The sequence below is a fragment of the Lactuca serriola genome, chromosome 6 (genome assembly GCF_051521515.1).
Source record: "Lactuca serriola cultivar US96UC23 chromosome 6, Lser_US96UC23_V15, whole genome shotgun sequence".
NCBI lineage: Eukaryota > Viridiplantae > Streptophyta > Magnoliopsida > Asterales > Asteraceae > Lactuca > Lactuca serriola.
In genome coordinates, this window is record NC_136413.1 from 155,476,925 (window position 1) to 155,492,643 (window position 15,719).

Here is a 15,719-nt window from a genome sequence, read left to right on the forward strand (position 1 = left end):
TTGTATGTGTTTGAGTTGAGAGTCGTGTGTCGGGAGTTTGATCTTTTTAGTCCAGTTAGACATTGAGAAGTGAGTTCTTCTCACTATATCAACAAGGTCGAAGGCATCAATGTTGGCCCTTCTGTTGGATTGTTATCCTGGTTATCGCATGATGATATGCTTAGTGACCTGTTAGGTCGGTATCCTGGTATATAGGATGATGCTATGTTTAGTGACAAGTTAGGTCGGTATCCTGGTATATAGGATTATGTTATGATTAGTGATATGTTAGATTGGTTTCACTGTTTAACATGCTAGCATTTGTTATCTATGTGTTGATTGTATGCTTGGGGGTAGGTTGAGGCGGACCTGCTTTGTCTTGTAGACCAACATACCCAGGGCGGCCCAAATAGACTACAGGCCCAATGGGGCATACTAGTCAGGCCGAAGGCCAGGAGAACGGTCCAGATAGGCTGAAGGCCCGGTAGGGCAGACCAGACATGCTGAAGGTTATGAGAGTGGGACAGACAGAGTGAAGGCCCGGTGAGGGCGGTCCAGTCATACTGTAGACTCTATATGCATGCTGTTTGTTATGATATGGTTATGGTTTGTATGGAGTTGGTATTTTGGGGGAACTCATTAAGCTTCGGACTTGCAATTTTAGATTTTGTTCCAGGTACTTCGAATGATCACGGGAAGGCGAAGGCTTGATCGTGCACCTCCTCGCATTTTATGATTTTGATTTCTGGGATACTCTGATATGAAACTATTTTGTAATAAATAATGGTTTTTGGATGTTTGAAAAAGTTTTAAATTTTCATGAATTTTATGGATGTTACAACGGTCCTGCTTTGTGCTGAAGGCCAAGATACCTATAGCGGTCCAGATAGGTTGAAGGTCTACAAGGCAGTCCAATCATGTTGAAGGCCTGGAGAGCGGTCCATATAGGTTGTAGGCCCGACACGGCAGTCCAGCCATACTGAAGGCTCTAAGAGTGGTCCATATAGTATGTAGGCCCGGTGCGGCGGTCCATTCAGGTTGAAGGCTCATGTATGCATGTTGTTATTTGTATTGTTGTGTGTGGTACTTTGTGGGAACTCACTAAGCTTCGTGCTTACAGTTTCAGTTTTATGTTGCACATCATCCTCGATTTTATGAGATTATGATTTTGGGATACTCTGATTCATGTTTATGACTTTTGGAAGTTATGATTTGAAAACGCTTATGGTTTTGGATTGGTTTCAAAAATGAAAATTTTTACCATGATTTTTCGGATGCTACAGAAGGGATTAATTTGTGTGGGAAGAATGCTGAAAATCGAAGGTATTTATAGGATTTTTGGGGGGCGCTTCCCACGTCTAGTGACGTGGCTGCTTCTTCTTCTGTCACGTGTCGATGTTGTTTTTGTCCACATACTCCCTTATATAACAACCACATGTCAGCTTATTATGGCTTCCTGTCTCGCAACCTCATGGTGCCACGTCACCATGTCTCTCGAAGGGATGGGCTCTCCGACCAGGCCATGTGGTGCACTCCGGTGCTACCATGTCATCAGCGTAGATAAATTTTCGCAGATATTTGGACCACCATAACTTTCGCATACGAGCTCCATTTTCGACGTTCTTTATATCCTCGAAATCCTCTCAATGAGTTCTACAAATTTCATTAAAGTCTCAACATATAACTCTTACTCTAACTAAAATTCATATTTAGACCAGTTTAGACTGTTAAAAGTTCGTGCAGAATCCATAACTCTTTCATACGAACTCCATTCTTGACTACCTTTATACAAAGGGTTCATATTTACGAGATCTGCAATTCTCATTTAGATTGTTTTAGCTAACAATCAACTGATTTGAATTTCGATTTATGTGCCCACACTGTCGTGCTGAAACTTTGAAAAATCATAACTTCCTCATATGATGTCAGATTTGGACATTCTCTATATGCATGCTCTTGGTTTTACGATTACTAAGACTTTCGTTTAGATTGCTTAGGCTAATAAGAAATCTATCTAAAATTCACTTTTTATGACGCACACAACCGTGTCGGTTTAATCACGAAACTTCGAAGAAACATAACTTCTTCATACAAAGTCAGATTTCAAATTTATTTATATATATACAGAATCCTTGTCGCATACACTATAACTTTGGTTAATGTTATTTATCCTAAATAACCTTCTATCAAAATGTCATTTTTATTGTTTATTATTTCTTAATTGTTTAGCCCGAATCTGCAGGCGTTACAGTGTATTTGTAAACCCAAGAATATGTTTGAATCATACATACCCTAATATATGTATAAGAAGATGTATAAAAGTGTGGGATTTAATGCTTATATAATCAATAAGAGAAGGTGTCTGTGTGTATAACATGATAATACAAGAATGTTATGAAGTAAAAGTATAAATAAAGTACAAAATACAAATTATCTGGAAATGATCTAAGTAGAGTTATTGGTACATGGTGTAGGTGTTCATAGAGGGAGTTCAACGTAGCCAATCTAGTGGTTTGATCTTTATCTGGTGATAATTGATTCAAGGGTCTGATTAGTGTGAGGAGATAAGAGTGTTGTGGTGTTTCTCCGGTTCTACAATTCATGTGAGTTTCTTACTATGCCATGTATACCATTGTATATTCTTTGTATGATAGGGTAGAGATACTGTTAGAGTACGAGTATGCTAGTTATCTTGAATGATTCCTTCTTATGCATGAGCAGTGTAGGACACTTGGTGTCATAGGATGCAAACTAATAGGGTCTTGCTTGTTGATTGTATGATACTGTTAGGTAGGGATGAGCAGAAGCAAGTACCCAACCATATATAGTGGAACTGAAACTGGCGGTTCCTAGAAAGTTGTAACCGGAACAGGAACCGGTTACATCGGTTCCTAAAATTATGAAACCGTTCCCGAAACTGCCAGAATAGGTTTCGGTTTCGGGTACCCGCTTAGTAAAAACTTTCAAACTATTTTAAGCTAAAAATCATGAAATTCTTGCCATTTGTCTATTTAAAGACTTCATAAATATTGTTTTGAAAAGTTTCAAACTTTGTTGGTGTTTAAGAGCAAGCCAAAATACTCCAACCCTTGTAAAGTTTTCAATCGAAACATTAAGCTAAAGCGGGAATGAACAAATGTAGACTCTTTATTTATAAGCTAAAGAGTCATTCATAGGTTTGTTGCCTGAAACAATGTGGGATAACCTTATTTCTACTTAGAATCCATTTTCGAGCGTATCTAAAGTGCACAACCACTTACTATTGCTTTTGTTTACTATTAAACTAAATATAACTACAATATGATTTGATTGTATGTCTTATTAATTCTTAATAAATATCTTGATATCTTAAAAAAAATTAAAACCAACTTCAATATATTTAACAAATTGAGCTTTATGTAAATATAAACAAGCTAAATAGTCTATTAGTAGAATTATTTAATATTAATCTTGTTGTCATATATGTAAATCCCCAAGAATAATTTTTTGTGTTTCACTACTTTCTTTATTTCCTAGGGGTTGTATGATAGCACGAGGAGCAACTTTGAGTCATTTGGAGCAACTTCACCTCAATAAAGCCCGGTGGTTAAGGTCACATCATGTTTGGAGAAGGTGGTATGTTACCAGTAACATGAGAAGTATACAACCTAACGCTAACTTATTTATTTATTTGCAACGACAAATTTTATTATATTCATAAACTTCACCTATATCCACTACAATGCTAACTTATTAATTATTATTATAATTAGATTTTTTTTTTTTATTTCAACATTTTCGTTTGATAATTGTATAATACGTCAATAATTTCCAAGCCACATAAAATTTATCCTTTTATTTCTATCCGAAACACAAACCCCCCCTCATATATTGAATTGTAGTCGCCGTTATCCCCTTCACCATTACCCGAAAATTTTTAGTGGCGGAGATTACACATGGCGGCAGAATCTGTTGCCGCAGCTTCACTCTGCAACTTCTCCGGTAACAATGGTAGTTCCTCACGCAGGCCGCTCCGTCGCTTCTTTCTCTCTCCCACCACCTCCCTCCGTCGCCGTAGTCTTACCTCATCTTTTTTCGGAACCCAACGGCTGACAACAAACATATCGACTTCTCACTTTCAAAAGAAGAACCTTTCGGTTTTCGCCATGGCTGCTGGTCCCGAAGGTCTCTTTTATACTAATGAATTAAGTGATTTTTGAAGTAATTAATTGAGAAACTCAAGTAACATCGAAATTTAACATGTTAGGGTTAATTGTTCTCGTAGTTATTAAATTCATGCTATGCTCATTTCCTTACTAGTTGAAATTCATTTGCAATTGTAGACGCTAGTAATTGATTCGATATAATTGTCAATTACGTGAAAACAAATCCAATCATTTTCCAATTCTCCCTGTTCCTTAATCTCAATTTTCTAGCTTTATCTTATCTTGAAATCAGATTCACGAAATAAAAACTAGCAACATGAAGCAAATGAAAATAAAACTTAAGAATTCTAAATGAAAAACAAAAACTTGCTCTTTTCCTCTTATTGTATGCCGTTTATGATGAATACTGCCCGATAATTGTATCATCCATGGATTAATTTGTTAAAATTACGTACTTTACCCTTTACAACAGATTTTTGAACTTCTTTGATCAATAATTCTTGTAATCCATCTATTACTTGTCATATTCAAAGACAACTTACTTGAATAGTGATTCTTAATATACAGATGGAAAGCGTGGGGTTCCATTGAAGGACTACAGAAACATCGGCATCATGGCCCACATAGATGCAGGAAAAACCACAACAACAGAACGTGTTCTTTACTACACAGGAAGAAACTACAAAATTGGCGAAGTACATGAAGGAACAGCTACAATGGACTGGATGGAACAAGAACAAGAAAGAGGAATCACCATAACTTCAGCAGCCACCACCACTTTCTGGAACAACCACCGCATCAACATCATCGATACACCAGGCCACGTGGACTTCACCCTTGAAGTAGAAAGAGCCCTTAGGGTTCTTGATGGAGCCATTTGCTTGTTTGATAGTGTTGCAGGTGTTGAACCACAATCAGAAACCGTTTGGAGACAAGCTGATAAATATGGAGTTCCAAGAATTTGCTTTGTTAACAAAATGGACAGATTAGGAGCAAACTTCTTTAGAACACGTGACATGATTATTTCAAATTTAGGTGCTAAACCACTTGTGTTACAACTCCCAATTGGGGCAGAAGATGTGTTCAAAGGGGTTATTGATCTTGTAAGAATGAAAGCCATAGTTTGGGGAGGTGAAGAACTCGGTGCTAAGTTTTCATATGAAGATATTCCTTCTGATCTTCAAGAATTATCAGAAGAATATCGCGCTTTATTGGTTGAAAATATTGTTGAGCTAGATGATGTTGTCATGGAGGCGTATCTTGAAGGGGTAGAGCCAGATGAGGACACAATCAAGAAACTAATCAGAAAGGGTACAATCGGGGGTAGTTTTGTCCCAGTTTTATGTGGATCAGCTTTCAAAAACAAAGGAGTACAACCTTTACTTGATGCTGTTGTTGACTATTTACCCTCACCTCTTGATGTCCCCCCTATGAAGGGTACTGATCCGGAAAATCCAGAAATTGAAATTGAAAGAATTGCAAATGATAATGAACCGTTTGCTGGTTTAGCTTTCAAGATTATGAATGATCCTTTTGTGGGGTCCCTTACTTTTGTAAGGGTATATGCGGGAAAACTTGCTGCTGGATCTTATGTTATGAATGCAAACAAAGGAAAGAAAGAAAGAATTGGGAGATTACTTGAAATGCACGCGAATAGTAGAGAAGATGTTAAAGTTGCATTAACTGGTGATATTGTTGCCCTTGCAGGTAAGACTATCTATATTTGTAAGGGTATATATGGGAATTGAGTATCGTTGTTGTTATTGTTATTGTTATTGTTATTGTTGTTGATGATTGTTGTTGTTTTTGAAGGGTTGAAAGATACGATTACTGGAGAAACATTGTGTGATCCTGAAAAGCCGATTGTGCTTGAAAGAATGGATTTCCCTGATCCGGTTATTAAAGTTGCTATTGAACCAAAGACTAAAGCAGATGTTGATAAGATGGCGAATGGGTTGATTAAGCTTGCACAAGAAGATCCATCTTTTCATTTTTCACGTGATGAAGAGATTAATCAAACGGTTATTGAGGGAATGGGAGAATTGCATCTTGAGATTATTGTTGATAGGCTCAAGCGGGAATTCAAGGTTTGTTTTTCTTCATTTTGTTTATATGATTTCAATTACTAATTCAAAAAAAAAAAAGTACTTTCATTTTCTCGGATTATAGCATTGTACTACCCAAATATAACAACTTTTTTTCAAATACAATAATTTGGTATTCCAAAATATAATGTTTTAGTAAGAAAAAATCAAGAATACAATGCTATAATTGAGTAGATTTTTGAAGATACAATCTCTTAATAAGAAGGGGGGCTTAATCAGTAAAATTTTATATTAGGCAATGACCATTTTTTCTATCTTTTTTTTAAACAAGTGGACCATTTGCTGTAAAAAAAGTCGGCATAGGGACCTTTTCTGTAAATTTTTATTTTCTACAAAGGGACCAAACCTGCCAACATACAAAATTCTTCTGGCAAAAGTGTCAAACCTAAAGAGTATACTTATTTAAACACATGGACCATTTATGTAAAGAATACAGTAGATGGACCTTTCCTATAAATTATAGGGACATCTTTTGTAATTTATTTTCTACATAAGGACCAAACATGCCAACATACAAAATTCAAATTTAAGGGGGGTGAAAGTAACATTTTACAAAGTAGACGGGTGGAAAGTGAAACTCTACAAAATAAGTGATGGAAAGTGCCACGATACGAAAATCCAGGGACCAAATCTACCAACATAAGAAAGTTTTGTGACCAAAGTCTAAAACCTTAATAGTATACTATTGGCCAAAGTCCAAAATAAAAAAGTTTGGTGGCCAAATTCTAAAACCTAAAAGTATACTATTCCTAACCAAGTTGCTTTTTATTACATATAATAATTATAGAATGTTATCCAAATACAAAACAATTTTTTGAAAGTACAACATTGTAATAGAAGAAAGCATACAACGATTCCATGGAATCATGGAATGTAATCACTGATTCCATTCCATCAGGTGGAAGCAAACGTTGGAGCACCACAAGTGAACTACCGTGAGAGCATATCGCGTGTATCCGAGGTCAAATACGTCCACAAAAAACAATCAGGCGGACAAGGGCAATTCGCGGACATAACCGTACGGTTCGAGCCTCTAGAAGCGGGAACGGGATACGAATTCAAAAGCGAAATCAAGGGTGGGGCGGTCCCACGTGAGTACATTCCAGGTGTAATCAAAGGGCTAGAAGAGTCAATGTCCAATGGGGTAGTTGCAGGGTACCCTGTGGTTGACCTTCGGGCAGTTTTGACCGATGGGTCCTACCATGATGTTGACTCCAGTGTCCTTGCGTTCCAGCTGGCAGCACGAGGGGCGTTTCGGGAAGGTGTTAGGAAAGCTGCTCCAAAGATCTTGGAGCCGATTATGAGAGTTGAAGTTGTGACGCCTGAAGAACATTTGGGGGATGTGATTGGGGATTTGAATTCGAGAAGAGGGCAGATTAATAGCTTTGGTGATAAGCCTGGTGGACTTAAGGTATGTTTATTGACTAATTTACCCTTTGGAAATAAAGAAAATGAAAATTAATTGATGTTGTGAAATGTAGGTGGTGGATTCTTTGGTCCCACTTGCGGAAATGTTTCAGTATGTGAGTACTTTAAGGGGAATGACAAAAGGGAGAGCTTCTTACACAATGCAATTAGCTAAATTTGATGTTGTGCCTCAACATATTCAGAACCAGCTTTCTGCTGCTAAAGAAGAAGCTGTGGCAGCTTGATCTTCATCTTCATCTTTGTGCTATTTAATGATAGGGGAATTTTCTGATTTTCACTTCATATGTCAATATAGGAAAAAAAAAAACAAAAACAAAGGATTCGAGTTTTGGTTGAATGATATACCATGTAACATTTTTAATTTATTAATTCGTGGTGATTTTGTGTTTGTTGAAGTTGGAGTTGCTTTTTTGAGATGATTTGAATGTTATGGTTTTGAATTACATATTTGGATGATGGATGATGGATGCTAATGTTGTGTTTAGGTTTCATTTTTCTTTGTGGGTTTTGATAACATTGTAACCCTTTGATAATGGACACTTTAATGTATGACAAGGGAATGATTAATCAAAGAATGGGTTATGTTGGATTATAGTTATGTGTGGAGTACATGACAGTTATCGAATCAAATTCTAGCTCACATGACAATTTAATAGGTAAAATTATGGACTACATGTCATTTTAACTACTTCAACTAAAAGATAGTACCATTTGTCCCCGGTTCTAATCTTAAACTTCTAAAAATATGCAACACATGTGGTAATACTTGTCCAAAGTAATTTAATTGAAAACATATCCAAAGTAATTTAATTGAAAACACATAATACTCGATTAAAGTACACAGGTTTGAGATAATAACAACTTAAACATACACCACAAATAAAATTTGACCACAAACAAACATACACCGTAAAACATAATCTAACTTCATTATTTCGTTAAAGTATTGTCTTTCACATTCTTTACTTCAACCCTTTCTACCAACTTCTTCTTCAGTATATTTTCTAATCTTTTTTGCATTGGTTTGTTTAAGCTGGAGCTTACTTGGGACTTCTTTTTTCCATTCATTTGATCCTCATTCAACCTATCACTTCCCTTCGTGCTGCTAACCTTTCTTATGTTCTCCGACCTTTTGTCTTTTTGTTTCTTTTAATTTGGAGGGTCTTTCCACTATCTTACAAGTTGATTTGTTGTGTGCCACCTGATTACATAAACCACGTAGAATTCTTTTGCCTGCTTTTGAAAATTATGTCTCTCGATCCTCTATGAAGCATGTATTTTCCTATTAATGGTGAGCCTCCTTGACATTATCCTTTTTATTAGGGCAATGGAGGAATATAATATGTTGTGGGTTAAGGGAAGGATCTATGTAGGTGTCCGGGGTAGCCTGCGGTACCCCTTAAATTTTCAGGCGTAATGAAAATTTTTTGTGAACTTTTTTCTTGCAGTGCAATTTTTTCGGTGTACTACCCCGAAAATTACATGTGTTACCCATGACATTTCGATCTGTCTACCAGTGGTTACATTGAGCTTCCATTCATACCACATATGAGATACTTGTAAGGGTTCCTACAGAAGGTAGCAAGGAAGAGTGGATCCACATATGCCTCAACATTTATGTTTAAATATGATATAGTTGCCACATAGTGCATATAACCATGTCCATTGAGAGTCCACAACCTACAAGTGCAAGTTTTTTTTATCCAAATCAACCACATACAAGTCTCCTAAATTTCTTGTCTCAAACTGATTAAGGCCACTAGGCAGAACTTGCTAATACATAAACATGAAATCAAACAATTATTTACTAATCATTAATATCAATAATAAATATAATTATAGAAAATTACCTTTGTTGGACTTTCAATTGATTTAGATTATATCTAATAGCTAGACAAACTTAGTGAACATCCCATTTACAACCTTTCAAAATCAAGTTAAGCATTCTCTCCAGTATAGACACCCTAATTTTCCCTAACATGGTGATTATGAGCTTCTTCCTTGTTGCAATAATTACATTATTAAAACTTATAGACATACCATTCTTAATATGATCATAACCCCTTTCCAGATTGAAAGAAAGATTTAGACCATGTTTTGGGGCCCCTTTCCATGAGTTGGGCATATACTGCAAGGTTGGACATTTGAATTTTTCTTCATTGCTGCATTGGAAAGAGGTTTTGTTGTCGATTTACTTGCTTTCCAAAAATGGCTTCAAAAACCCATAAAAATCTCTTTTTGAAGTTAGCTAGTATATGCCTAGCACATTGCCTATGTTCATTATCTGTTAATAAATCCTTCACTGCTTCATTATGTTGGGTTTCAATAGCATCAAGTACATATCAAGAAGGTAGCGAAATAATCAAAAGATTTACCTAAGTGCACATGCATCCTAGGATCTAGGTTTTACTAGTTTTAGCAACATACTTTATAATCAACAAAAGAAAGGATAAATTACATACGTCTTGATCCTTAGATCATATGAATGACATCCTTGGAATATGTAACGTCCCAAATTCCAGAATAAAATTTTCATTTTTAAAATATAATAAACAACCATTTTTTATTAAAGTTACATTCAGTTCAAACCATTTATTCATAAACCATAATTCAAAAATTAGAGTTATAAGAAGACAATGTGGAATCTCGAATCTTAAAACTGTTGATGTTTGTGTGTAATCCCGCCTTCACAATCTGATAAGTACCTGAAAAAAATTAATCCATAACTATAAGCACAAAGCTTAGTGAGTTCCCCAATATATCACATACAACAAAACATAATAAACAGTTATGAGTTATCAGCAACCATGGGATTATCAGCAGTCCTGAGGACTATCAACAATAATATGGGCTCACAACAGCCTTAGGGGTTATCAGCAACCCTATGGATTATCAGTATTTTCAAGGTTATCAGCAACTCAAAACACGCATACCAACAATCAAAAAATAAGACCCAGCTAGTCTAACATGCACCCTATTATAACATAGGTAATATAATGAAAAGACTCACCTAAACGAAGAGATGAAGTCCACTACTCAAAGTCCCACAGAATCAGCTACATGAACCTCCTAAACCAATCACAAGCTAAACCTCAAAGTATATCTCACTCTCAAAGTTTGACCAAAAGTCAAACTGGTCAAAAATCAATGGTCAACAGTCAAAGTCAACAACCCAATCAACTTTGCTACCTACCATGTCGTGGCCCATCATTTGTCACAATGTGGCAATCTACGGAAAAACAGTCGTGAAAACCTGATACACCATGGCGTGGTGAGTATATAGTCACGTTGTGGGAACTGATCCTGGACAGCTTAATGGATTAACCCCTTAATCCATTAAGCCACACACTCATCTCATTCATAAGGATTTCTTACACAAAATGAGTCATAAAAAGTCATTTCTTTATAGTCATGCATGTCTTTCCCCAAGCTAAGTCATAACAATGGTGAAAATGAGGTTAAAAATCCTATGCATGAGCCAAAACCCAACCAAATCTCATATCTAGAACACTAAACCTCAAAGGGACCTCAAGGATCAATAAAGTTGCAAAAATTATGGAATCCATCCACTCAAACTCTCCAAACATGGAGAAAATGCAAAAAATCCTAGATCTAAAAGCATAACTCATAAAGATGGGAACGTGGGGACTTAAAAGAGTCCAGATTCCAGAATATATGATGCAAGGTGGTGAGGGAACTTGTTTGTTGGATCTATGCACCAAGAACACCTTTTTCTTCTTCCAAGCATCAAAAAGATCACAAATGGATGAAAGAGGATATGGGGAGCTCAAAGTGGTGAAAGGGAGGTTGGGGTTTCTCTCAAGGGGCTTTAGATATGATGGAGGATAGAAAAGTACTCTAAAACATGGGACCACACTTTAAATACATAGAAGGCTTTAGATATGAGGGATACAACATTCTGTAATATCGAAGTCTCAGTCTCTGTGACTTTAGAACCTCGACATCGCAAAAAGACAATGCATGTAATGATGAAATTTCACTACATCTTAGATAACAATAAGAATTTGGAATTGTGAAATAACATCATTGGAGTAATGTCCATTCGATCTATTCACAAAGGATGGACCATCGAGAAGCATAATATGTATGTTTATAACATTGCATGGCTGATGTTATTTAATTCAAGTGGATATTTGATTACTCGAAACATTATACAATGAATAAGTTCGTAATTGTTATGGTGATTAAATAATAGAGATTTATTCATATTCAAGAGGTATGATACCATAGTTAATAAATTTATTATTGTGTTTCATTTTGCATGTTTCACTTCCTGTGACATCCCCAATTTCACGGCCAGAAAAGACCGATTTGTTTATGCTTTGTTTTTAAAATCAGAGTAATCTTTTACAGAAAACAGTTATGGGATTTGTTCCCAAAACAAGATATGATAATAATTTATCAAAACATTTCTAAAAGAGAATGTATTTTTATTTAATAATAAAACCTCGAGATGTCATGTTCCGATACAGACACATAAGCATAAACATATCATACATTCCTTTACACTAATGATTTACATCTCTTTTAATCTCTCAGTGAAATGGGTCTTCGCATCGATACATGTGATACAAAGAAAACTGAGTAGGTCAGGCTTGGGATGTAACACCCCGATTCTCAGGTATTGCTTAAATAAGATTTATTAGGTTAAGCTCTACTCGACGAGTTGGTTGACCTACTCGTCGAGTAGCAGTGGGGTGGGATCGCGTGTTAAGTGACCTACTCGACGAGTCCATGCTGGGACTTGGCGAGTAGGAGCTGGCAGTGGGAACCCTAAATCCTGGGGTTTGCACCTCTATTTAAAGGAGCCTTAGCCTCCTTGGGCCTCTTTACAGTCTTTGAGAGCCCCTTAAAGCCCTAATTCGTGTGTGTGTGCCTTGGTGTGGTGTTTGAAGCTTGGAAAAGAGGATCTTGGAGGAAGAAAGCTAAGAGTGCAAAGGAAATTGAAGAAAGGAAGGAGTGGGAAGCAGGATTTACCTCAGCTAGCATCCTTTGGAGGTATCAAAGTGCCATTCTTACTTCCCTTTTTCCCTTTTGTTGAGTTTCTAGGGCTTTTTATGGATTTTCAAGTTGGTATGATGAGCTTTGGGCTAGATCTGAAGTCGTAACTTCAGATCTGGACCCTCCTTGTATTCTAGAAGCATAAAGTCACAGTCTTGGTTGTGATTAAGGTCCCTCTTGAGCATGAAGTTCCATTAAGAACTTAGAATAGACATTTAGAGCCTTTATAGTCATGCATGCACGTAAAGTTTGCAACTTTACGTGATAAGCATGCCCTAGAAGCTTGGATCTATGAGTTGGAGCCGTTGCATGGCTCAAAATATATCTATATGGAGGAAAAGGACTGAATGGACTCGGTGAGTCGCAAAGTGACTCGGTGAGTCGCAAAGTGACTCGGCGAGTCACATGAAGATGGTCGTGAACTCGACGAGTTGGATGAACAACTCGGCGAGTCCGATGAAGAATCGCCATCAGACTCGACGAGTTGAAGAACAACTCAGCGAGTCAGATGAGTTTTCTCTGGGATATGTATGAGTGTGCATCCGTCGAATTGCAAGGAGGGAACTCGACGGGTGACCTTAAGTTTGATCGAGAATCAAAGGAACTCGACGAGTCACTCCGATGACTCGGCGAGTTGGAATGTACTTTAGGGAACTCGACGAGTAGCCAAGGGTACTCGGCGAGTTAAGGTCAACATGGACAGTTGACCTTGACTGAGGACTTTGACCTTAGTCAGGGATTGACTAGTGGGTTGCGGGGTACCTTATAAGGTTAAGGACTTATGAGTATATTATGCTATGATCTTAGGTGGTGGAGCCGGTGTCGGGTGATCCGAGGGTTGGAGTGTATCTTCCGAGTCGACATTTGCAAGGTAAGTTATCCTCACTATATCGATGGGTCTACGGCACCAAGGAGGACCCTTATAGTTGTTATTGTTGTAGTATGATATATGTGATTATGATTTGTTTGATCGGAATCAGGATAGACAGTATGTTATGCTTTTATGATCCGTAGGGATTGGTATGCTATTGACCTGCTAGGTCGGTGTTCTAGTTATGAGAGGATTCTATGATTTACGATCAGTGAGATAGATATGCTTGATGTTTGTATATGCTAGTATATGATAGCTATGCGTACATAGTTGTTTGATTGTTGATTGGGTTGAGGCGGTCCTGCTTTGTGCTGAAGGCCAACATACCCTATGAGCGGTCCGGGGAGACTGAAGTCCCATGTGGCGGACCAGTCATGCCGAAGGCTCGGGATAGATCTAGACAGACTGTAGGCCCGGTAGGGCGGTCTAGTCAGGCCGATGGCCTAGTATGCATGTTGATGGATTGATTGTTACTGATATGGTATCGTCAGTGTGGTATTGGTATTTTGGGGGTAGCTCACTAAGCCCTCGGGCTTACAGTTTTCAGTTTATTGTTTCAGGTACTTTAGGAGATCATGGAAAGGCAAAGGCGTGATTGTACCGCTCCTCATCCTTATTTTATGATTTTTGGGACACTCTGATGGAAAATGATTTGAAAACATTTTTGTAAACAATGTTATTTGGTTTTTATTTTTGATCGAAAAAGTTTAAATTTGGCGTAAAATTATGGATGTTACATGGGAGCCTGGTGAGCATATAGGGTTTTCAACCCACAATAATACATTTATTATATTCAATCATCAAACAATCAACCCAAACACCCATCCCCATATCTCTTTTATTTCTTAAGGGTTTACCCTAAGAATCAACAATCCTTCATCCATTCATTCCTAAGGATTTATCTAAGGGATTGGCACGAAGTCCATTGCTGCCAAAGTTTATCTATCAGGTACTAAATCCATAGTTATCAGGTGTTAACTCCATAGTCACCATGGTTTACTCAACAGTAGGCGCTAACTCCATAGTCACCAAGGTTTATACAATAGGCGCTAACTCCATTTTATACAATAGGCGCTAACTCCATAGTCACCAAGGTTTATACAATAGGCGCTAACTCCATAGTCACCAAGGTTTACTCATACCATCTTTCATCACACACCAACTATTCCATCTACCCATGTTCTACCCAATATATTTGTAGATATAAAATACATATACAGTTTAACTCATTTAAAAACTATATAAAACATCCATTCCACACTCATCTCAAATAAACAACAATATATAAACACATAGCACATATTTCATAGCAAATACTTCATATTTATGTGTTAGAAGAAAGTAACTACACACTCACTTGATAATACGATTATCGGACAGCACTACGGCTCTCCAAGTAGTAACTCTTCGGTGAAACCGGGATATCTTCTTACACCGGGCTTCTCGCAAGCAGAGCTTCAGCTCGAATACACTTTTCTTCTCGGGATCTTCGGGCTTCGGGACTCGCTTCGGGTCTCGGGATGATACCGGGTCTTTGGGGTACTTCAAGACAGCTAGAGAGGGTATCGGGAGTGAGAGAGTGAAGGAATTAGCAACCAAAACCCGACTGCCCTTCGATTCTATTTATAGGGCTGGCTTTTTGATTTTCACGTCGTGAACAGTGTTTTCACGTCGTGGTCTTGAACGCCATTGCATGCGTTATCGTCCACTTGCTCTGTCAGGCTCCAGAAGACATGCCACGTCGTGACCACTGATTTCACGTCGTGGTCTCTGACAGTTTTGGGGTTTCGCGCGCCGAACTTCAGAAATTCATAACTTTCGCATAAGAACTCCGTTTTCGACGTTCTTTATATCGAGGCATAGGTAAAAACAAGATCTACAACTTTCATTTAGACTTCATCGACTAATTTTGACTTTATTTTTATTATATTATTTTTATATTATTTTTAATAGGCCGAGACAGGAAAACTCTGCTAGAAATTCATAACTCCTTCATTTGACGTCCGTTTTCGTCTGTCTTTTTACCGTTGTACTACTAATAACGAGATATTCGATTCTCGTTTAGATTGTTTCGGCTAAAAACTGCTCGATCTCAAATCGAGTATTCGGGCTGCATACTATTAAGTCGAAACTTCGGAAAATCATAACTTCCTCATGCGAAGTCAGATT

General features: G+C 37.4%; 1 protein-coding gene across 1 annotated transcript; it reads left to right on the forward strand.

Moving 5' to 3' along the window:
• The first annotated feature begins 3,844 nt into the window (after window positions 1–3,844).
• Window positions 3,845–8,052, forward strand: SCO1 (Translation elongation factor EFG/EF2 protein). The gene is made up of 5 exons (XM_079004903.1): window positions 3,845–4,143; window positions 4,692–5,831; window positions 5,937–6,211; window positions 7,128–7,640; window positions 7,711–8,052. The coding sequence occupies exons 1-5, from the start codon at window positions 3,915–3,917 to the stop codon at window positions 7,879–7,881; spliced, it is 2,328 nt and encodes a 775-aa protein (XP_078861029.1). The 5' UTR covers window positions 3,845–3,914; the 3' UTR covers window positions 7,882–8,052.
• Window positions 8,053–15,719: the final 7,667 nt, after the last annotated feature.